This window comes from Parasteatoda tepidariorum, chromosome 9 (assembly GCF_043381705.1).
Source record: "Parasteatoda tepidariorum isolate YZ-2023 chromosome 9, CAS_Ptep_4.0, whole genome shotgun sequence".
Lineage (NCBI taxonomy): Eukaryota > Metazoa > Arthropoda > Arachnida > Araneae > Theridiidae > Parasteatoda > Parasteatoda tepidariorum.
The window spans coordinates 83536467-83561167 of NC_092212.1; the positions used below are offsets into that span (position 1 = coordinate 83536467).

At 30.0% G+C, this 24701-nt stretch overlaps 1 protein-coding gene across 2 annotated transcripts in view; it reads right to left on the bottom strand.

Annotated features, from left to right (window-relative positions):
• LOC107443000 (forkhead box protein K1) overlaps window positions 1–24701 on the bottom strand; it is a 48371-nt gene that overhangs the window by 12547 nt on the left and 11123 nt on the right. For both annotated transcript variants that reach the window (XM_043051744.2, XM_043051743.2), the window contains exons 2-5: window positions 10018–10227; window positions 6879–7203; window positions 3016–3209; window positions 610–806 (exon numbers count right to left, since the gene is read on the bottom strand). In XM_043051744.2, coding sequence (XP_042907678.1) covers window positions 610–806; window positions 3016–3209; window positions 6879–7203; window positions 10018–10227 — 926 coding nt within the window. The remainder of the gene's footprint in view (window positions 1–609; window positions 807–3015; window positions 3210–6878; window positions 7204–10017; window positions 10228–24701) is intronic.

Here is a 24701-nt window from a genome sequence, read left to right on the forward strand (position 1 = left end):
TGTACTGTTGTTTTTGTAGTAAATTTTATTTTAGTTTAAATTCAAAATTATTATAAACTATTTAACACAGTGTATTATAACGTAGGTAAACAACTTATAAACTTTTTTCTTTGTGCTGTTCAAAAAGGTCAGAGTTGAATCAGGAACAAAAATTCACTGTCTTTTCTGTACATATAATACAAAATATATTTAGAGGAAACACAACAATTACTGTGCTCTTGTGTGAGATATATTTATTAGTTTTAGTTGCTGGAAAAACTTAAGAGAAAAAAAAAAAGGAACAACTGAACATACTTAAATAATTCTGTAGTAAATGAAATAGTTTAGTATAGCTGAAATATCATCCTTAAATATCTCACAGATTACCCTTTGAGGGGACCCCATTTTTTAAAGGACAAAGAAACGAAATTCTCAGTTCATAAAGAAGAAAAAAATTCAAATTCCCTGTTATTTAAAGTGATTTTTAAAGTCTCTGTATTTTCCAGGTTTACCCTGGAGTGGCAACACTGAAGGTTGAGAATCACTGGTCTAGAAAATATTTGATAAAAAAGATTTTTTAAAAAAAACTCTTCAATAATTATCAGAAATTTTAGTAGTAGAGGAACTTACGAGGTGATCCTGGATTAGATATAGATTTTGATTCCCCAACAGAAATCGGTATGAATGATGAGGTTGTTGAGAAGTGTTGTGGGGGATATGAACCCTCAGATTCTTGGATTTCATTGACAGGACTTGGTTCCCTAGACAACGATTCTGGAGTCACTAATCCACTCATACCATTGTGACTTGGAGATGCAGGAGCAGACCTACAAAGAATTCCTTCTATAAATATTTCACATTTTAGGGATCATCAAAATAGAAAAACTGCAATAATATAAAATTTTATGATAATTGTTGCATAATGTACCAGGGTTGGCAAGTTTTTGACACATGACGGTTTTTATCGGTTTATACCATGGTTTTTACCGTCATGTCAAAAACCCATAGTTTTGATAAAATTGTATTTTAATTTGAGTTTAACTGCTTATGATTTAAAATTAAATCATTTTTAGGCAATACAATTAGAAAAATAGTTGTTAAAAGATATTTACGAGCAGATTTTTGCATTTTCCCAACATGATTATATCAAATCATACTATTTGAAGTAAAATATTAGGATACTAAACAAAATTTTCAACATTTCCAAGCATCATTTTGTTTGGCATATTACATTACTGAAGAATGTCAAGTCATTCCTGACTTAGAGTTTGTTAGTAGTTACAAGTTTTGAAAGTTTTGTTAAGCTTATTTCTAATATTTAAGAAATGCCAAATTTTAAATTCTTCTTTTTAGTTCTTGAATTTATTAATAGTTCCAAGTTTTTTTTGTTTGTTTGTTTATCTCTAACAATTAAGAAGTGCAAAATTTTGAATCCTTTGCAAATCAAGCTATAATGATAAAAGTTAAGTATCACTATTTTCAATAAGTATATTACAATATTTCTGTATGAATGTATATCCTTCTGTAAGAATACATGTATATAGTTGCAAAATCAATAGCAATTGTTTACAACATTCATTTATAAAGGCAATTAAGTGAAAATAATATAATGTCCGCTATATGCCATAAATTAAAGAAAACAGTAGGTTTTTGACAGTTTTTACTGGTAAAAACACGGTTTTTACCACTGTCATGCCAAAAACCAGTTTTTGACGGCAAAAACCCAACCCTGTAATGTACTAAACCTTTCACACATAGGAAATTTTACAGTTATGATAGACATTAAAACATACTTGAAATATTATGTATTATGTTTACACAAAATTTCGAATATTGATAGGCATTTAATTCATCAAAGATAGTTAAAAGATTTTTTTAATTAATTTAAAAGAGAGTTCGGAATAAAAATAAACTGAACATGTTAGAACAAAAAAAGTTTTGAACTGATTTCTATAAATGAGATTCACTTCATCATGTATTGGTAATACTTATTTAAATATTCAAACAAGCAATAATCTATACAAAAATTCTATTTCAATAGGGATTTTCTTTAGGAAACTTATTCAATTTTAGGGAATTTTCTAAAATGTACTAAAATCAGGAGAATTTTAATTAAAACAGTAGAAACTGGCAAAATCTGGTAAGGTTGGCAACTATGTATCGTAAATATTGCTGCAGACGAACAGAAGTTCAATTTGAATAGTCATATTTACAACAGCATGACAAGGTTTCAATCAGAGACAAATGATATTGAGGACATAGCACTGTGAAGTTACAGAAATATGATATTATTTCCTTAAATATGGCAGATATATTCATTCATTTAAAAAAGAAGTTTTTTGCAGAATCTGTGGACAATGTCCATGTATTAATAAATATTTGATACTTTTTATGCAATTTGCTTTAACTCATTAAAGGAAAATAGCAGGCAAAGATTCAAAACTTATTAATCTCTGCAAATCAATGAACAACAAAAGTGAATACCCTTAAATACGAATAATTATGCTTTTAATACTGATAAATTATGTTTTTGTATAAGGATAAATAATGCAATATTAAAAGTAATAATTAATAAAACAAAAACTTGTCTTCATGTTTCCCGTTCAAAAATTAACCCTTTATTTTTCACAATATTTTTTTTAAATTGTGACATATTTTGAATAAAAGGGTTTTGGACAAGACGGTTTAAACTGTGGTTTATTCAATTCGGTCCTAAACCTTGCCAACTCTGATTCTATCAGAGAGAAATTAAGAATTTTTAAAAAAGCATTCATGTAGCAATTAAAAGAAAACTTTTACCACATAAAATTGAAATAAGTAAAGATAAGTCAGAACAAATTTATATCCTATTCTTATAAAAATATGTCCTATTCTTAAGATTTAGAAACACGTTCTGATTAACTATAAGAAATACCATCCGTATAAACCAAATTTTTTAAAATTAAATTAAACAAGCTTCAAAATGTTTAAAAATTATATAGAAATAAATACATAACATTAATATATAAAACGACATAGAGTGCAAATAAGAGTTACCGAGACGACAGCCCTCCATAAGGTGTTCTAAAGCATGGCACGCCTCTTTGCCTACGTTTTCTAAATGCTTGTTCCACTAGTTTTGCTTCAGAAGAAGGGTCGATCCTCCAAAATGATCCTTTACCCGGTTCTTCCTGTGATCTTGGCACTTTCATGAAATAACGGTTGAGGGATAAATTATGTCGGATGGAATTCTAAAAAAAAAAAATTTATTAACGGAATTTTATTACTTTGAGAATATTAAGCAAAATGCAGCAGAGTTGCACATAAGAGTGCAATAATCTCACCGAACCCAGCTTAGCAGACGCACATGCAGACTTGCAAGTATTTCATCAAGCATGTAAAATGATTGCTTATCATATGCTAACGACGGACGGTACACCGAAATAAATTGTGGTTGAATGAACAGTGAAAATGTTGTAAAGAACAATGTGAAAAGCACACTTTTGCATAATACATAGCGAAAATAGACATTCTGTTTTCGAAAATAGCATTTTTGGAAAGGGAAAATTCAGCACTTTTGAAAAAACCCCAATAAAAAAAGCACCTTTGAGGAATTTTTAACACCAAAAATTGAAAATAAGCCCCTTTAAGCACTTTTTAAAAAAGCTATGCACTATGGTTGATTATCTAGAAAATTAGATTTTGGTGCCTTTTTAAGTTCTCCTGGTGATAAACTATTTCAATTATTGTTGTTTGCATGGTAATCAATCACTATTTATAGAAAGAAAAACAAAATACAAACTTTATACCGTAGAATATATTTTAGAAAATTTATACAACAATGTTGTTTCTTAGTCTTTTTAACACAATTTATAAAAAGGAAGATTTTCAAGGGCACCTGGTATGCCTGGAGTTTCCCCTGGTACTACCTGGATGTGTCCATGTGTAAAAATGAATTGATGCATAAACTTTCGTTTTTATTTAGAATTACCCAAAATTATTATTCATTTTATAAGATAATTCAAAAATTAGAAAAAAAATCATTATCAATGAGTAAATAAAATAACTGACAAATTATAACAAAAAGGCAATAAAGGGGCAGAATGAAGAAAAATACACATTACTTAATTCAAAGAAATTGATAAAATGTTTGCGAAACAGGCTTGTTTAATTTAGCACAGTTAAATTACTGTCTTTTTAAAAATTTTTGCTATTTCTACCTATAAAATTATTAAAAAAAATATTTTTTTAAAAATTACAGTTACAGATAAGTTTTGTTCTTAACATCATTTACACGTTTGCTCACAATTTCTAAATTTAAGATACTGCAGTAAGAAATGAAGTAGTAAAATGTTCTTAATTATTTTTATATAAACATAGTTAATTTCTATTAGATTTTTTTTTTAAATTTAAAACACACTGGATTGCTCTTGATTAACCTATATAAGTCTAGCTAAACTAGTTTTAATTGCTGGAAAAACATAAAGAAATAAGAAACAGCCAGAGCCTGACTAAGGCAGGGGCATACGGGGCAGTTGCCCTGGGCCCACACATCAGAGTGAGCCCCCCCAAATCAAATAGAAAGTTCATTTTACGTTTCCTTCCTTAATAAACTTTTTTTAAAACAAAATATCAGTACAGTGAAAAATCTGTCAGTTTTATGTTTGCTTCTTCATTAATCCATATTTCATAAATTCATAGCTTTCTATGGGCGGAATTCAGCTACATTTTTGCAATTATGATGGACAAATTTGGTCAATCAAAATCCTGCATTTTTACATACAGCAAAATGCGATATATTGTCAAAAATACAGGTTTCTGATTGGCTAAAGTGAGCCATCGTAAATGCGAAAACTCAGCTGAATTCTGCCCTGATGTCAGCAAGGACACAAATCTTTCGCAGCTGGATGACAATATTAACAATAACAAAATTGCATTCGGCATGATGGACATAGAATTGTCAGAAAATCAATAAAATGGACAGAACGATATTCCGCCTGACCATTAAAGGGGGGGAGCACTTTATAGCTATTTTAGGTTTTAGTCAATTTTTTTGTTACACAGGGTGATTCTAAAGATGGGCAAAATTTTAGGAAGTGATAGTAGTATACACCCAAGCAAACAATTTTTATCAAAGAATGCATGGTCGAACACAAAACGCAAAAGTGCTGGCGCATTTGGAAAGTTGTTTGATGCAAACGTGAAAGCTCCATTCCTGTTGCGAGTTATTATTTGCATGTTATGGGAAGAAGAAGAGCTCGTATGAAAATTTTTCGTCACGATTTATACATAAAAGCTGCTGATTCGAGTGCTATAAAGTCTAAAAATATTAAAAAAATAACTGGCTTTTTGTAGGGACAGCGGAAGGCTCTTATGTATGAGACTCCTATTGAATCTGCAGAACTTGTCCCCAAGCTTTCGGCCGCTGCAAGGAAAGCTCGTGATATGCCTGGTGTGTTTCAGAATGCTCGCTTATCTTTTCTTCGCCGTTGTACTGCGTGCATAGCCGCTGCCGGCCACTGTTTTGAACACTTGTTGTAATCACATGCCATTAAATTTGCTTTTATAAGTACAAATTTCGACGCCCTCTAGCGGTTTTGCGTTTTGTTTTCGACTATGCATTCTTTGATAAAAATTGTTTGCTTGGGTGTGTTCTATCACTTCCTAAAATTTTGCCCATCTTTTTAGAATCACCCTGTTTATCTATAATGAGGAGAAAATTTTAAATACCTCCATTAAGTTCAGTTCTTCCCTACTGAAGTAGTGAAGCAGAAGGAGGCCCCCAAAGAAGATTTTGGCCCAGACCCCAATTAGGCTAAGTCGGGCCCTGGAAACAGCTTAACATACTTAAAACAAATAAAGCTATAATAATTGAAATAATTTAGTATAGCCGAAATATAATCCATAAATATTCCGTGAGTGGTCACCACTTTTAAAAGACCTCTTAACTGCCACGGGCGTATATATACGTCTCGGCCAGACGATGCGTTAACTGCCGCAGGCGTATATATACGCTTTCCCGAAGTACGATGCTTTGCATTGCGCTGCTATAAATAGAACTACACCCCCTACTTCAGAATGCAGTAAAATGGCCTTCAAAGTGTTTGCTTTGCGAATGTATTACTAATTTCGGAGGAGGGGGACTGGGAAAAAGATGTTATGGAAAAGTGATATCGTATTAATTGCTTGTGTGTATTTATTTGAGTAAGGTCCGTTTTTTTTTTTTCGCTTTTGTTTCCCGTATGTATTTGGTGCTTTTTATTCTTTCCAGCAACGTCTTCAAAGAAAAATGCATCGCGAAAATGTGCTGTTTGTTCAAGAAAAAAATTTTGTCATGAATCCCGCTATCAGTGCGATGAATGTGAAGTTTTTATGTGTCCAACCATGTTTCAGGATTCATCATACAACAGCTAAGTTTTAACATCTTTTATATTGTATTTTTATTATTTAATTTAAATTTTGTATTTTGTTTCTTTCCTTTTTCTTGTCTTGTAAAATTAAACTGTTTTTAAATTGCAAAGCGTGCATCATTTCCCCCCACCAAAACACTGTGTAAGAAAGTGCACTTGAGCGAAAAACGGTGGCACTGGGTAGTGAATCACGTTAATTTTACTCAGCAGTTAAGGGGTTAAAAGACGAAAATAAGAACCCTGCAATTTCCAAGTTTTCCCTGGGGAGTCGCAACCATGCAGAAACATTAAAACTGTTAGCGACTTTACAGCTAATAAGTTTCATTGTAAGCAATTGGTTATATTTAATGATAGAGAATAAGAATGTAATAGAGAATAAGAATGTAATAGAGAATATATATAGAATGTGATATAGAATAAGTGCATTAGCATTATGCTAATGCACTTATTTGATAAAAGGTAAATAGCTTGAAATGTTTAAATATACTTTATTAATTCTCATGGACTCACCTGCCAGCTTCTGTCAGCCGTTCTGTAAAAAGGATAATTTGTAGTAATGTATGAATATATTCCACTAAGAGTCAATTGCCTGTCTGGCACAGAAGATATAGCTTGTACAATTAATTGAGCATATGAATAGGGTGGTTTGTCATCTTTTATAGTTGCTGCTCCATTATTAGTGGAATATTCGTTGCTGAAAGAAAGTGTCTTTTGTTCAGGTTTATTATTGGAGACAGCAGCAACAGCCGCATATGCAGCCACCATCTGAAGCTCATTGGTTATATTACGGCGGCTTAAACCGCCACGAGGACTGGCTGGACAAGAATTGGCAGCACTGCAATAAAAAGTAACTTGTTGAAAATATTCTTCATTAAAATTATTATATATATACAGTTTTTATATGTATAGTACACACATATACAGGGTTTCTGCTACATTTCAGATTTTCAAATTCATGACTAATTTCAAGAATTTTTCATAACTTAACAAAGTTACTATTTTCTAGGCAAAATAACCCAATAAATTTAAAAAGTACAATAACATTAATTGAAATGATAGGTATAACTAAAACTGATATACTCTGCATCTTCATATTTATAGATTTTAAATTTAAAAAACAGAGTAATGAAAGAATTAAAGTAATAAAATAGCTGAAAAAATACAAAAGCAAATAAATTTTCTTCGTTTTTTCTGCAGAATAATATTCTAAAGATACTTTTCTAGTTCATTGGAAAGGAAAGAAATACTCCTGATTTTTTTTGTTCTTATTTCCAAATTAAAAAAATTCCCAATGACTGGCCTGCTGCAGCTAGAATTTTAAAAGATAATTCGCTCCAAGAAGGAAGTTATTTCTTTAATTTTTGAATCAAAGCATGTAATTTTCTTTTTTTTAAATTACAAAGTCAGTTCTCCTTGAAAGGTTGTATCCATTCTCTGCACATATTTAAAATTCCAATAATAAAATTATTAAATTAAAATTAATTATCTACTTGTTCAATTAGATAATTAAATGAAGACAGACATCCTTTATTTTTTTTTTGCTTAAGAATGCTATTGCATTTCATGCTTTTCCAAAAAAATATTTCCTATTTTTATTTGCAGGGGGCTACAAATTCTAGATGGAAAAAAAAATGCAGTTGGCATTTAATATTTTTGTAAAGCGTAATATTTTTTAATCCCTTTTATCCTAAAAATCCAGGTATGTGATTGCTGGTAGGATAAATTATCTAATTTTTTTCCCCTTGCTGTGTAATTTTTTTAGTACTTAATTTTTTCTTCTTTTACATAGAAGATAAATAAAAAACTCATTTAAAAGAAAAGCAAGATGTATAAAATTTAAAGAGAGGAAGAAAACATTTTTTCTTAATAAATTTTTTTCTTATAAACACATAAAATAATTTATTTACATTGAAAAAAAAATTCAAATTCTCCCTTTTCCTATTGCATTAAAAAAAAATAATAATAATAAAAATCATTGCCATGGCAATAAATGAAAAAAGATTGATGATAAAATCACTTGTATTTATGACTAAATGACGTGGATACAGACACATCAAGAAGGGGTTAATTAAATTTACGTTTTGTTCAATATCCTGTTAAAAATATTGAGATTTTTAAAAACCTGCAAAAATCAGTTGTGAAAGCTGCTGAAGAATTGACAGAAAAAAAAGATATAATTATCGCATAAATTAGTGAATACTCAGGTGCCCTATTTCCCGCATCATAATAATAACAGGATTTTAAAAAATCATGCAATGGCAATAACAGCAAAAATAATAATAATAAATAAATAAAAAATCGATCGCAAACGTCACATGGATTTAGCGCAAATCGGACGCTTCAAAAAGTATTTACTTCAATGCGCGATTCGAATTTGGTTTTTTTTAAATATCGTATGAAAATATCCGGATTTAAGAGACCAGGAGGATATCATTAGCAATAACTGAAAAAGTCGATCAAAAATACAGTGTTATCGTCGCTTTAATAAGTGTACGAATTGAAATTTGCATGTGCGAATAATGATGAATAAAGATTTTTAGAAAAAATAAAACATTGAGATAATTTGTATCAATATTAGCCGATAAAATGATCAAAAGACCGCACAGATTTACGATGATATCGATCCAAATTGAGTGCATCAAAAAATGGTTACTCAAATGCGAAATTCAAATTTTGCGTATCTAATAATATCGGAATTTTAAAAACTATGAGAAAATCAATTGCATTAACTGAAAATAATGACTGAATAAATTAACTGACTAAAAAAGATCCAAACACGGAATTACAATGGTAGCGAGCGTGTCAGAAAGTGATTCCTGAAATGCGTGAATTCGAAATGTCTAAGTAAATGTCTGTTAAAAATAAATTCAATCTAATTGTAAAATAAAAAAGAGAAAACCTATTTCACAGTGCTAAAATAGTTATTCCGTTGCAAATCGGAATTTGCAACAAAATAGCTACTGATTAGTTTGTGAATAGCTAATGTGAATAGCTTAATGTGAATAGCTAAGTTTAAAAATAAAAAAAAATTCCAGCAAACGATTATTTAAATGTTGCCATTTCGAAACTACTTTTTAGATAATCAATTATATATACCTATATGTTTGCTTTGATAATTCATTAATTCTTGCAGAAGTTATTAGGGATTTTTTCCCCCTCGAAGTTTAACCGAAGTTGTGTTTTTCTCTAACAAATCTGTGAAAAAAAGATTGTAGAGCGTGAATGTTATGAAGAAATTAGAACTTTTCTTTTAAAGAAAAGAAAAAGAGGATAGGGTGGAATAAATGTCTCATTAACGAGATTTTGAGTAAGTTACAAATTTTAAAATTTAGATTTGACGAACTCCCAGAAAATATTTTCAGAACATAAATTGTGTCACGGAAGAATCACATGCCTGCGATTTTTCGAAGTATTGACTCCTTACAATTGGTTCTGGCTCTGAATATTTGGAATTTCTGTAGATCCTTGATTATGAGTAAATATACATTCCCTGATTATGAGAAAATATACATTCCGGGAAAATTTATATTCATTGGGACTCCAAGAATAAGGAGTAATTGAATCAAGAAGTTTTTTTTTCTTCCAGGAAAACATTCATGACATAAAAATAATTAATTCAATGAAATGTTTAGAAATAATGCACACAAACCTTATTGTACCTGTAGGGGATGGAGCTGGACTTATAAATCGATCATTATTATTGATGATACTTGGTATATCGGGTTCCGGAATTTTTATTCGTAATGGTGCCATAGGCTTTGGAACAATCAATTCATGAGTTGGTCTGGTTGGACTTCCCTCATCAATCAGTGACTGAAATACTATTTTGATATTTGTACTCGGAAATCTAATTATACACCTGTAATAAAAAATAATATACATTAGTAACACAAATAGTTACTACTTAATACATGGCTGTGTTAATACTGTAATTTAAAAAATAATATTTCGATAAGATAGAGGTATAAATAACAAAATCAGCAATTTATCGTTTAGTATTTAAATCAGTAAAAGGATCACAAAGGAAAGTTTACCAACACGTAGAAACAACGCCAGATTCAGATTTACACAGATCACTAGCTACCGCAATATCACGATCATTAACGATAACAATACGTACTGATTACGATGATATCAAGGTTCTTATTAAAAACTTTAACTATGACTGCGATAACATCGCGATCATTATCAACAACATATTAAGATGATGTAGCAAATACAGTAAAACCTTTTTTTGTGCGGTGGATAGGGACCGCATAAAAGAAATCGCACAAAAAAAAATTCGAAAATTTTATAAATTCTGACATGTAATAAACAAGTTTGTACCATATACCACCAAAAACTTTTTTTATGCGGTTGATAGGGACCGCATAAAAAAAGTCGGACTCAGAAAATACATCAATGATTTATGAAATAGATAAGAGAATGCTTTCAATAAAATTAAATAATTAAATTAGACCTAAAGAAATTTTAAAAATATTTAATTCTTCATTGTACATATACATGTAGAAGTTTTCAAATTATACATTAAATAGTTTGCTGCTACTCGTCGTAATCCAAAACGCGCATCTTCTTGGAATGAATTGGTTGAAAATCGCTTGAAGATAGGATTTCAATTGATTTGTTTTTTGGTACCATAAAGTCAGTGATCAGATAAAATAAAATAAAAATCATAAAAACTACATATAAATAGAAACAAAAGTAATTAATTTTTTTACCTTTAATCTCACTATAAAATGAATCCTTAATCTAATGAATCGTGTATAAAACTCTGAATACGAAGCGTATAGTATTTGAGATACACGCAGACGAGAATTTACAAAATAAAAATAACGGTTTAATTTTAAAATACTAAGTATTTTAACACAGCAAACGATTTTTTACTGATTTACTTCAACTTGTTTAGCGCAGAATAAATTTTAAACAGAAGAGAAAATGGAGTTGACGATAATAAATGAACTAATGAAAGTAAATAAACAGAGCATCGCGAAGTTCAGATACATCGTTGTCAAGGAGACCACGTAATCAGAGTTCGTCCACAACATGCATATGCACATTGATAGGAAACATTAAACTGGTGCTAACGCCGTTAAGATTCATATACCGCATAAAAATAATTCGCACAAAAAAAATCGCACAAAAATAAAATCGCATAAAACCAATCGCACAAAAACAGAATCGCATAAAAAAGGACCGCACAAAAACAGGTCTCACTGTATTGTAGATTACGGTAATTATTGAATGCGATGTTATTGTGTAATACGCGATGTAGTCAAACACGATACATATTGAATACGGATGTTGGGGGCTCTCTCGAACGAAATAAAGGTGGCGCTTAACACTATTCAGCTCGATAGAAAATATAAAGAATTTTTATGTGTTTTGATTGTATAGATAAAAAACTATTTCAGAGCGTTGCTCTTCTTTCTTTGTTAGGAAATGATTCAGTTTTTATAAGCAAAAATTTTTGTAATTAAAATAATAAGTTTTTTGCAATATATCTAAAAAATTTAAAAATTAGAGAAAATATGGAAAATAATAAAGATTAATGAAAAGAGAAGAAAAATTATTAACATAAAAATATGCTTAAAAAATATTTAAAAAAAAGAATTTATTTAAAAAAATTATAAAAAAGCCACAAAAAAAAACAAATTGTTAAAAAGATATAATCTCGTTATCAGCTCACACTAATATATCTGCAAAAAGGAGTGCTTTCTAATATTGCATAAGTATAGCCAAAGCAAAAAAGTGGAGCTTGATGACAAGATACCTTTTCAATAATTTGTTTTCCGACTATTTAATAATTTTTATTTCTTCTCTTTTCATTAATCTCAATTATTTTCCAAGTTTTCTATTATTTTTAAAACTAATTTCATGAGTTCATATACTTGCAGCTTATGAGCAGTAAATAAAACTTTCTTAACTTCCTGGTTTTTCTCTTTCTTCGTTTATTCCTTTTTGTCTTTATTGTGCTATGTATGTATGTGTAAAAATACATTAAATTATTTAACACAAGTAGCAACGCTGTCTATTTGCAGGAAAAATAGCAAACACTATCTGGTCAACTGATAAAATAAACTTGTTTTAGGTTAATAAAAGAAGTTAGTTGTTTGCTAATCATAAAACTGCAAACCTATTATTACAGCCAAAATCGGAAATTCCTCAAACCATGTTAACATATTTAAACAATTCTTTATAACCCTCATTATAAATTCATGAATAATTAATAATTCAGGTGAGATAATTTTCTTTAATTCGTTTTTTTTTCTTCTTCATTTTACTGATCCAGAATTTATTTTCTCATCATGCTATAAAAAAATGAGTAATTATACTTAATTCATGTACGTGTTAAACACAAACACGCAATTATTGTGTAAAAACAAACGGGATTTAATAGATTCATATTGACCTAACATACATTTCAGAAGGAAAAAAAAATGAATAATGAATAAATAAATAATAAAAAAACGAGTGAGGAAAAACCCAGACGATAGGAAAATAAATGTTTCTACTAAGTCGAAAAACTGTAGCAACTGCTGCTTAAATAAAACAAAATAACTTGAAATCCAGGATATAAACAAACAAACAAACAACAAATAGAACATACAAGAATGTTCTTTGGCTCTGCCAAACGATAAGCGTGTCATATCACACGATGACGTCATGCCGAGACGCTTGTTTACAAACAGTTATAGAAATTGATGAAGTTATTAAGCTTTTCAATATCAACAAATCAGTAAACTAGGACTATTGAAAAGAACAGAATAATGAAAAAACAATAGTAAACAGACCAGTTTTTCTAAACATACCTTGACATTTTCACTTGAACTGAAAATAAACTTTATTTCGATTGCAGTAATGTTATTATTACTCAATGTGTTAAGAACCGGTAACGTTGAAGTTGATCGCAGTTTTTTTCATTTACGTTCTTTATCATTAAAATGTATGCATTCAATTGACTGAAATTATCTCAAACTTTTTATTTTTTAAATATGATAATGCTCTGCGATTACAAGGCTCGATAATTTCTTTTTTTAAGTTGATTTAAACTTGAAATATTACAGTTAGCAAGACAGTTCATTAAAGAGTTGTTCATTAAATTCCTATAATTTTGGTGCAGACGAGTAAATATTTAGTTTCCTAAAATGTTTGCTTACGTTTTTGTATAATTTATGACATTAAACAATAGATTACGGTTTTCTTACTGCGGAAAACCGCGGGGCGGGTTTTTTTGTGTGTGTGTGTATATATATATATATATATAGCATGATAAATAAATACAAAAAAAAAGACAAAAAGAAAATCAATAAGTTTTATTTATCGTGCATAAGCTGCAAGTAAATAGAACTCATAAAATAAGTTCAAAATGTTAATTTTTTATTATTTTTCTTTACCCCTTTTTTCATTGTTCTGTAATTTTTTCCATGTTTTATCTACATTTAGAACTTATATGTTAAAATATTGAGAAAATATGAAAAATAATAAAAAATAATGGTAAGAAGTAAAATTATTTTTTAAAGCATTTAAAAATTTTTTTATTCATCTAAAAAAGAAAAACTTATTAATTTTCTTTGGCCAACACGTANAATTATTTTATTTATTCATTCTCTGATAAATTTGGTTTATTTATACAACAGGCGATTTTGATTTATACCACAAACCGAAAAGATGATATTCTTGAACATTCACATTGCTTTATGACTTTTTGTCAGCATTTTAATTTAGATTTATCAATAAATTTGAGACATTATTATTAGTATTTTACAAAGACAAAACTAGATTTTCAGTCAGTTATAAAAATTCTTGCTAAATTTAATTATAAAAAAAAAAAAAAAAAAAAAAAAAAAAAAAAAAAAAAAAAAAAAAAAAAAAAAAAANAAGGAAAAAAAAATTCTTTTAATTTCACATCTTTTTTTAAAACCAAAATCTCGTTTTAGAATTCTTGGTACTTCAAGTTTTTGGTTTAATTTGAATTTTATATAATTTTAAATAAAAAGCGCACTCTTTTGATATGCATAGCAAAAAGATCTACATGAAAGAGCAACAAATTTAAATAAAAACTGCAACAAAGTTGAACTGTCTTGTTTGAATTGGCAACCGATTCGTAAACAACATAATTTAACCATCACCAACTGCAGACTGTTTTTCTTCTCTACTTCAGCCCCCCCCCCCCCTCCTGCTTGACAAGAAAAATCTGAGAGAAGATGAGATTATTTTTATTCGGAAAACTGTTATGAATCAAAGAGAAAAAAAAAATAATTCCTCGTTTACATAACCTTGACACATCAAGGTAATGTTTACTTGCTTGTGTGAATATAAAAAGGGAACATTAAGAGGAATGCTGGACGCTATCGAAATTTTAATATGGCGACACAACATAATAAATACCTGTATTTTACGGTATATCGCATAATATTTTCGCACTAACTAACTATATTGTATTTACAAGGGTATATTTTTTCGTTACTGAAATAAAATTCCTCTACACTTGCGAAAATATCGTTAACGATAATACTAGCAATATGATCGTAATTGATAATTGTAGTTGGAATTTCGTTGTTAGGCGTAATTATTCAGTGTGCGCAGCCAGATTTTTCAACAAAAAAATAAGTACTTTTTAAGCAATCAAAAAATATTTTTAATCACCAACTAAAAAAAATTAATAAATTATAATTAAGATCTGTGCAGTAATAAAAATTATTTTTTTCCTATCGTTTAAAGTTCTTAACTTATAAACATAAAATCAATAAAATTCACATTTACATAATCAAGATAAAATAACTAGTTTCTGATAAATATTGCAGAGAAAATTGAGAAAATCACGCAGAAAATAGTTTAGAACGACAATCGAGAAGGCAAAGAAAAAATATCTTTGTTAAAGGCAGAAAATTAAGCACTTTTTACAAACCCCGAATTAAAAAATAGCACCTTTAAGGACTTATAAAAAACAAATCAAAATAAGCACCTTAAAGCACTTTTTTTAAACACTACGCACCCTGCTGCACCTTTCCGTGAAAACGCGTTCTCATTGCAGTAAGAAATCGAATCACGTGAAAACGCGTTCTTATTGCAGTAAGTAACCGAACCCAGTATCAATCATTACTTAGCATACATGTAAAATTACACGAATATTGTTTGCGTAGAACAAAACGAATCAGCGAATTGATGAGTAAGCGAATCAATAAAGCAGTGTGTTGAATAGCAAATCAGCGATTTAAAAAAGAATGAGCGAGGTAGATGGTCAACAAATAAATAAAACATCAAAACATTGAATCAGCAGGTCAACGAATCAGTTAGACATAGAATTAATGAATAAGCAAGGAGAAGAATAAGTGATTTGTTTATTTGCTGTTTTAGTGATTCACACACCTACTGGTTCATTGATTCAGATTGATTTGCTCAGTACAAGTGTTCGTTGATATGTGCATTTCATTTCTTAATTCAATCATTTTATGACTTTCTAATTCATCGATACACGCTCATACACATCGATTTAGTGATTAATTGATTTACGCATTCTTAGATTCACTCCTACACTTATTTGGGTAACTCAGTTACTTTTTGTTGCTATACGTAAGCAAATTATATTATTGATACGCGTAGTGAATATAAGTCCCCGTTGCAAGTTGCAGTAAATAACCGATTTTTCCTTATTCATTTTTTTTATTTTCACTTCGGGTCTCAACTATTCTTCGTTGTTATGGGGCTACCCATTCGAAAAAAGCTAGATAATCCTAAAAAGTTACCAATTAGAAAAGAATTTCTACTTTAAATGGAGATCTTGGTCTTTAAAACAAGGAAAATAGCGCGACTTCCAATGTTTTTAAACGTGTAGTTTTGGAATAAACCGAAGTTCGATAATTTAGAGAACACAAAAAATATTTACAAACAGATTAACTGTCCTCATTTTGAGAGAGTAAATATGGAGAAAGGGGAGGGGTAATTAGAGAGAGGCAGAACCAGACAAACAAACTAAAAAAAGACTGGCAGTCCTACAACTTCAACCGATAACACATACTGTATACAAATAAGGAGTCATTAATATAAATCGGCTACTTCAAAAAAAAATTTCGGCAGCGTTATCGGTAAGCATTGTTTTCCAACAAGCTACAATTTATTTTCACATTTTAAAAGGAACGCCTCCCGTAATGACGATTATGATGTTAGCAACAAAAACAGACGATGCAACTCACAACGTCCATAAAATATACCTGACCTTGACTCAGTTCAGTTTGTTTGTTACCTCGCGCAAGGAATCTGGCAACGGGCGCTTGATCACGTGGGCAAGACTTCAACTACTTTGTTGACATCTGTCTTCCTGAATCTTTTACATTGTGTATTTTATTTAAACGTAGTTGTGTTTTCATATCGCTATTTCTAGGCAATAAAGGCTTATTAGGTAAAAGAGAAACGTAGATAATATTTAAAGAGATGACGTTCACATTTCCAAATGGCATCAAGGATTGTATAATTTGAATAATGAATTGTTTCATGCGATATTTGGTTGCAATGTTATATTATTTTTTTTCTTTTTTAACGAAAACCCACACATTTTTTTGAAACCAAAACCGATCGACTGGGAGTCCCATTAATAAAAGGAGTAACATGTAGGTAAAACGTGATTCCATACTTCAATTACTAGACAAATCCCTTAAAAGAGATTATTAGTTTAATCGGAAATTTAACGCTATCGATTAATTATTAAAATAAATCATGATTTAATGTCATAACATATTTTAGTAACGATGTATAGTACAGTACACGAAAAATTATAAAACGAAACACCCTAAATAACTGTTGATCTAATATTCATACACGAAAAAAGCAGTTATAATAGTTTTAAAAACTGACCTTAAATATGCTGTAATTCTATAATATATCTTTAAAAAAAATTCTAAAATTATTCTAATTTCATAAATTCATATAAAACAAAATTATTCCAATTTTTTCTAAAATTATGACACTATGCATCACCATAGACCATTTATGTTTACAATTTCTACAGCCATTTAAGAAAAGAACAAAACTAAATAAATACTATAAAAACAAATATTTCTAACAAAATACAAAATTGTTCTAATTAAATAAAAGTTAAAGGGCAAGACTGAGAAATGCATCTGATGGCCACTGGCCACAAAAGATAAATTTATTGGTGGCCACTTTTTGCGTAAAAAGTACCTTTATAAAGACTTCGTTTCTAAATTGTTATTTAAAAAAATATTTTTCTTAGTTTTAAAAAGTGTTATTAATATTATATTATAAAAATAAACGTATCCACGTATTATCTCCCTTAAAAAATATTTTTTTCCTTGTTTTCCCTCTTTCTTAATAATATAGATATTATAACGTATGTTTTAAAAATAATTTTTTAAAAAAAGAATGTATAACAGATTCAATTTCAGACTTGTTTTTTAAACTTCTATATCAGAATGAAAACTCTGGAAAAAGTAAGCCTCTTAATTATAAAAAAATATTACGGTTATAATTTCTGCAACTGCTGCTCTCAGCTTTATTTATCTCTGTATTCTTTCATTGTTTATTCTACCTTTAATTTTTCTTTCTTTTGCATTTGATTTGCCTTTTGTAATTAATACTTTTTCAAATAAATTTTATTCTTCAATAATTTCTTTTAAACTTTTTTTCTGAATTACTACTTTTAGGGGTTAATTTATGATTTTTTTTTATTCCCCTTTCAGCTTCATGGTCATTTGGTACGGGTGCTGCCCAAAGACGGAAAAACTGGACCTGCCTTTTTATTCCCGTTCCATCTGTCTTTCAGCAGAGAAACAAAATCAGCCTACTCTTTGAGGAGTTGTTTTTCGTAAATAATTTAGCAAACGAAGTCATAGCCACATATGAAAAAGATGGACAGAAAAAGTCATTAAAAAATGTCATATCAGACGATAATAACTAAATAAAACCCTTTTAAATAAATTGAAAAAAGAAAAAAATATATTTGGATTGAAATTAGTGTTTAAATTTAACCTATTTAAAGATTCCTTACAAGGAAATTCATTACCATACAACTTGACAAACGTTTAATTAAAATATAAACAGAAGTTAATGTTTTGATGCGTATTTCCAGGAACTAAAAAGTGGTAAGGATGGGGTGTGGTGTGGCACAAGACAAAAAGAGGCGATGGCCAGTAAGGGGGCGAATGGGTGTCTTGGGATATTCATCCACTTTTAGATGCACCTGGATAATTTTTTTTAAAAATTTTTTCCGCACATGCGCTGTATAAAGCAACTACTTCAATTACTCTTATCTGGCGCAGTTTTTATTATTACTTTTTTTAATTTTAAAGCAATAATTTCGCCATCAGTTTAAAATTGATTCAAACGCTTTTTTTTTTTTTTAAATATTTAAGCTACAGCAAAAGTGGCACTAGACCTAGTATATATTTCGGACATTTACCAAAGGTCTAGTCATACTAGGTCTGGTTAAGTGCCATTGCCCGGTATATCCTACACTGTTTCTTTAAGGTCAAGTGCCACTGCTCGGTATACATTTGCACGGTATACCCTACACTGATGTTCTTTTAAGGTCAAGTGTCACTGCCCGGTATACCCTACACTGATGTTTTTTTGAAGTCAAGTGCCATTGTTCGGTATATATTTGCCCGATACTCCAAACACTGATGTTTGTTCTAATCTATCGTCAGAAGTATTAAAATATCGAATAAATGTAATTATATCCACGAATAAATTAATATATGTAATAAAGTAACAAATATTTCGGAAATTCACCAAAGCGACTAATTTGACTGTCAACATTCATCGGTGAAAGTCAACAACCACCGATTTCGGTCATTCACAGTAACATGCACATCATTTACATAATAACCTCATCAGGACGATTATTTCATACTATGCCTAAGTAGCATCCGGCTTTTAAAAAAATAAAAATAATTGGTTTTGTTGGCGATGATCTCGAAAGGCGATAAAGAATCATACAAAGTACAGGTAAGGAAGATATTAACCTCGAAGTAAAAGTGGATGAATAACCCAAGAAACCGGGCGAATGATGGTATTTTTTTTTCTTTCTTTTTGCTGCATACTTTAGGCAGGCGTTAATTTTTTATTTCAAGTTACTAAAGTTATTGAGAAGAGCCGCGATGACTCAGGGAATAACGCGCTAGCCTTCCTCTGAGGTGAACCGGGTTCGAATCCCAGCGACGACTGGTCGATACGAATTCCGCATTCGGCTTGCACCGACCACAGTGCTGATGAAAAATATCCTCAGTTGTAGACGGATCATGGGTTAGGTTGGCTATCCTCTTTTACCACTGAGGTCTTAATAAAGCTGGTCAGAGCCGGGATAGCCTGGTTGGTAGGGCGTTAGGCCCATGTCCAAGAGGTCGTGAGTTCGATTCCCGTGTAGTAAATGGTGACCCATGCACGTTAAATCTGTCGAGTCACTAAGTCCTCCACGTTCCCATAACAAATCATGCCTCAGGGGGTACTGATCCAGGAGTTTCCTTGTCTTTTGGATTAGCTCAAAATTACAAGGCTACGGAGTTTCGTAAACCGAAAAATTGGGTCGGCTGTTCAACGACGGTTATAAAAAAAAGCAGGTTAAGTTTATTATTTCGTTTCAAAGATATATTATTCGTCTTATACATAATTTGTAACGAAGTTCAGATCCGTCAATACAAACAACTCAACTTAAATGGAGAAAAGAATAATTGATTATTGAAACGTATGACATTAAATAGGATGAGTTAAAAAAAAAAAAACACATTTACATTCAGAAAAGTTTATGAAACAATTAAACCTATTAATTTTTCTACTACGCTTACATTATAATGGTCATTATCAATTTGATAGTCTTTCATGAATTTACTTAAAATTTGAATACGTTTGTCTGAGTTCAACCGAAAGGAAAGGAGAAAAAAAAACAGTTACATCCGCATAGACACAACACCTGCAAAAAATAAAATAACCTGATTTTGAACACAAGAGGGGAAAATTCGTAAATAAACGAACGAGATTGGGGAAAAAAAATAAAACAGGAAGAATAAATTATGCCTTACTGTCAGAAGATGTTGAAGAAAAGAATGAATGATTACATAAACACGGGACGAAAATAAAACTTTACAAAAATTTTTGAGTTAAAAAAAAAGTCTAGTTCTAGTACGTTTCCTTCATCCACATTCGCTTCAACGATAGAGTTAAAATAAAGAATCAGCTGCGGTTAGCAGTTAAGGGGGATTTTATTTTTTTTTGTATGTCATAGGCTAAATTATTTCTTATATTCCTATTCGTTTCTTACTTAAATCTCTTTTCGTCTAAAAAAAAAAAGTTAAAAATTATTTTAGAGATAAGATTAGTTTTGATGTGAAAAATATTTTATGAGTAAAAAGTCAAAAATTGTATATTTCATACGTGAAACCCTCATTTCTTCTAAACTATTAGTTCAAGGGACTGAATTTTGGTTTTATTGGATTTAGAGTAAAACATTACATGAGAAGCAATGCCTCAATTATCTAGATAGCAATGTTAGTTCAGTAAATTGGTACAAGTCAAAAATTGTACTATGTACACATGGAATCTCTTAAAATTTTATGGTTACTGAACTATTAAATCTGACAACTTGGTTCATCTTCATTCGATTTAGCATAATGATATATAGTTTGTCTACGGTAAGAACTCCCCCCGCCAAAGTCTGAGGCTGTCTGCTGCTATGGAAACAATAGCGCATTTCAGGAAGGTTAGCTTCTCTTCACTCGAGGGCTAAAGCAATAGACCGAAGAACCAGACGAATAGCTAGGGGAGTTCTTACCTTACACAAACTATAGGTAAGGATAAATCACTTGCCTAGATATCAATGTTGGATGCGTAAATAGGTAAAACGTTGTATTTTTTAAGCATTTAACCCAAATAACTTCTAAAATATTAATCACTCGATTCAAAGTGGAAAAAAAATTACGAAAAATACTATATAGTAGTCATTTCAGTCTATCCCTCTTTATTCCTTTTAGAAATAGAATATGAAATGCCCTATAATCTTAAATTCATTTTCATATCGTGTGCTAACAGTAATAATCATTTTAATTCCTTACAACTTCCCTAATATGCAAATGAATTGTTTAGAATTTTTAATTGCAGCTGAATGAAGATATTATAAGGGGCCGTTCAAAAAGTACGTACACAAAAATGGAGAAATTTTAAACCCCTCCCCCCCCCTTCGTACATTACCGTACATAAGGTCTTACTCCCCCCCCCTTAGAGTACGTACATTTTATTAGTCTACCCCCCTTTTTCATAAAAATTAAAATAATTCTGTTTTAAATAAAATTAAATATTTATTTAAGGAGTGTGTAGGAAAAAGTCAAATTTAAATTTGGTGTATGCTTATAGTGTACGTACTTTGTATAATACCACCCCTCCTCCCCATCGTACAAAACCGTACAAAATAGCGAATCCCCTCCCCCCCCCTTCGGGATGTACGTACTTTTTGAACGGCCCCTAACGCACAAAATTAAACTGATATCAATCGATATTCTACAATGTCTGAGATTTCGTTTTCTCTCTTCCTTTCCATAAATATAATAATAATGATATTAGCCTGAAGGTTAGATAAATTAAAAATCAAAAATAAAAATGTAGTCAATTACGTGAAACCTAAGGGCAATTAAAAAAACCCATACGAAACTCCAAATTGCTCCCTATGAAGTTCAGGGTAGAGTGGAGGTTAAACTTATATGACATTACTTATGGCGACATTTAAAAAAAAAAAATCAATCATAAATATTTTTTATATAATAATTTTTTTTACATATTGAAAAACAGTCAAATTAAAGCTGCATTATTCTGGTGTAAAGGGGAAGAAACTTAAACAGAAATGTTTAAGATAATAAAGATAATTAGGTATTTAGAAATATCTAAGATAAAAAAAAAATCCTCTTAATTCTTAGAAATAAGTGTACTTCTTAAAAACGCCTATAAAAGCAATGATACAAAAGAAAAACAGAAAAAAAGAAGATTTAACTTGATTTTTGAACGAAAATTTTTAAAGCTAAACATTTAAGTTTTCCAATTACTGTATTTTCAGGGGAAAAGTGAAGATTAATATCTAATAGAAACCCCGTTAACTGCCGCGTCATCATAAAAACGTCTATAAAAACAAATCATCATCATCATCAATGACTCGACAGCCCAGGGTGGGCCTTGGCCTTCTCAAGAAGTGTTTTCCAGGCTAACCATTTTTTTTTTGCTAGTGTTTTCCAATTTTTTGTTTTTAAAACCAAAAGGTCTTTCTCTAGACCCCCTATCCATCTCAAATTCTGCCTACCTCTTTTTTGTGTACCAACTGATCTGGCATTGAAAACTTTGAAACTGAACTGATCTGGCTTGTGGTACGGTCTTCGTCCATTCTGATAACGTGGCCTGCTCATTTTATACTTTTTCGTTTAATAAAGTTAATAATGTCAGGTTCATTATATGAGTGATAAAGCTCTAGATTTAATCCTCTAAGCCACGCACCAATTTTTTGAATTCCTCCAAAAATACTTCTCAAGATTTCTCTTTCAAAGGTACCCAACATAGCCTCATCCGTACAAGATATGGTCCAGGTTTCACAAGCATATGTTAAAATTGATCTTATAAGAGATTTATATACTTGAACAGAAAAAACTGTTATGTACTTCAGAAAAACTGTTATATACTTACGCCGAAATAGATTGGGGTTGAATTAATTATGAAAACGGTGAATAGAACAATGTGTACTGTGTCTTTTTGCTTAATTCGAAACGAAAACCATGGTAAAGGAAAAACCTCATTTTGCAAAAGGGAAAATTAAGCACTTTTTAAAAACGTATTTAACAGCTTTATACATGATTTTCGATTTCTCAATAAATCTCTTTCAGTTTTGTGAATGATTTTGTAGTATCATTACTGTTTTTTTCCCTTTTTTTATTAATCAGTTTTATTTCAACCCGAAAGAAGAGAGTTTTAAGCTAGTAACAATAATAATATACTAAAAAAGGTGCATTAGCACCCCTGCGGCAGAATCTTTTTGGGCTTCCTGCGACCAACTCTCTAGTACTAATATATTTCTGCAAGATACTTTTAACAATAGTATTTCAATAATATTATTATTAAATAAAAAAAACTTTTAATAAATTCCTTCTGCCAGAACTCTGTAACGATCTGCGACAATGTCGCCGTGATTCTGCACACGGGGATAAGCACAAAACAGAATTTATTTTCAACGCGATTTTGCTTATGAAACAAAATTAAATGCATCAACTGGGCAGTGTGTCTGAAACTGTATTGCGAATTAAAAACAAAACAAAACTATACGAAGTCATTTAAGGGTTATTGTTTTTTCTTTTTCATTTATTGATTTGTAAAAGAATCTAAATTCCTACTTTATGTATGAAGCTGCTGTTTCAGTTTCTTTAATTTTCACCAGAATAACTTCAGAATTCGTTTGATGAGTGATTTTCTAGTCGTTGACTATTAGTCGCCAAGTCACTTAACCGATCTTATTATCCGAACTTAAATAATGTCACTTAACTGGGTCTGAGTCAGAATTAATAGATTTAACAATGTAAATAAATGTTATATATTTATTTAAATTAGATGAAGAATTTCAATATTTCTAAAAATGCCACTTAGCCGGTTCTTCCACCAAGCTCTTCATTATCATTTCAGTACTCAGTGTTATTTAAAATAGTTAACATTCCTTACTAAAAAGATTAAAATTATTATTTAATTATTAAAACTTATCACTGAATAAATGAAATCATAGTTATGTTTTTCATGCTCAATCTGTTAATGAATGTTAAAGATTAGGAGACAATTTGTCAATAATTATATAATGAATTATTATATTATTTTGTGATTAGCGTTAGGCTAAAACTGATATCTATGAATAGATGTTCGATTGTACATTTTTAACGGATATGATTCAAAGTGTATATTTTTTGTATGTGTATTATTTGTGTATTTATTTATTAACAAATTTTCCAAGTAAATTATTTTTTAAAAAAAAGAAGAATTATTGATGATAGGTGCAAATTACTTGGAGAACATTTCTTCATTATCACCTTTGTAACGAAACAAAAAAAAAGATTAGATTTCGGAAACTTTCCCATTTTTATATTTCCCATTCTTATATTTCTTCTCCCATTTTTATATTTCTGATTAATTTCATATTCTGAAATATTTTATCGCCATATTATTTCATCACCCGCAACACAAAAAAGCTAATTTGAACAAGAAACGTCAAAAAGTTATTACAAGGTCCTTACAGATGGAAGTAACGAATACAAATAAACTTAGTACAAACCTGAACTTTCAATTAACTTTCTCAACAAACGTGAGGTT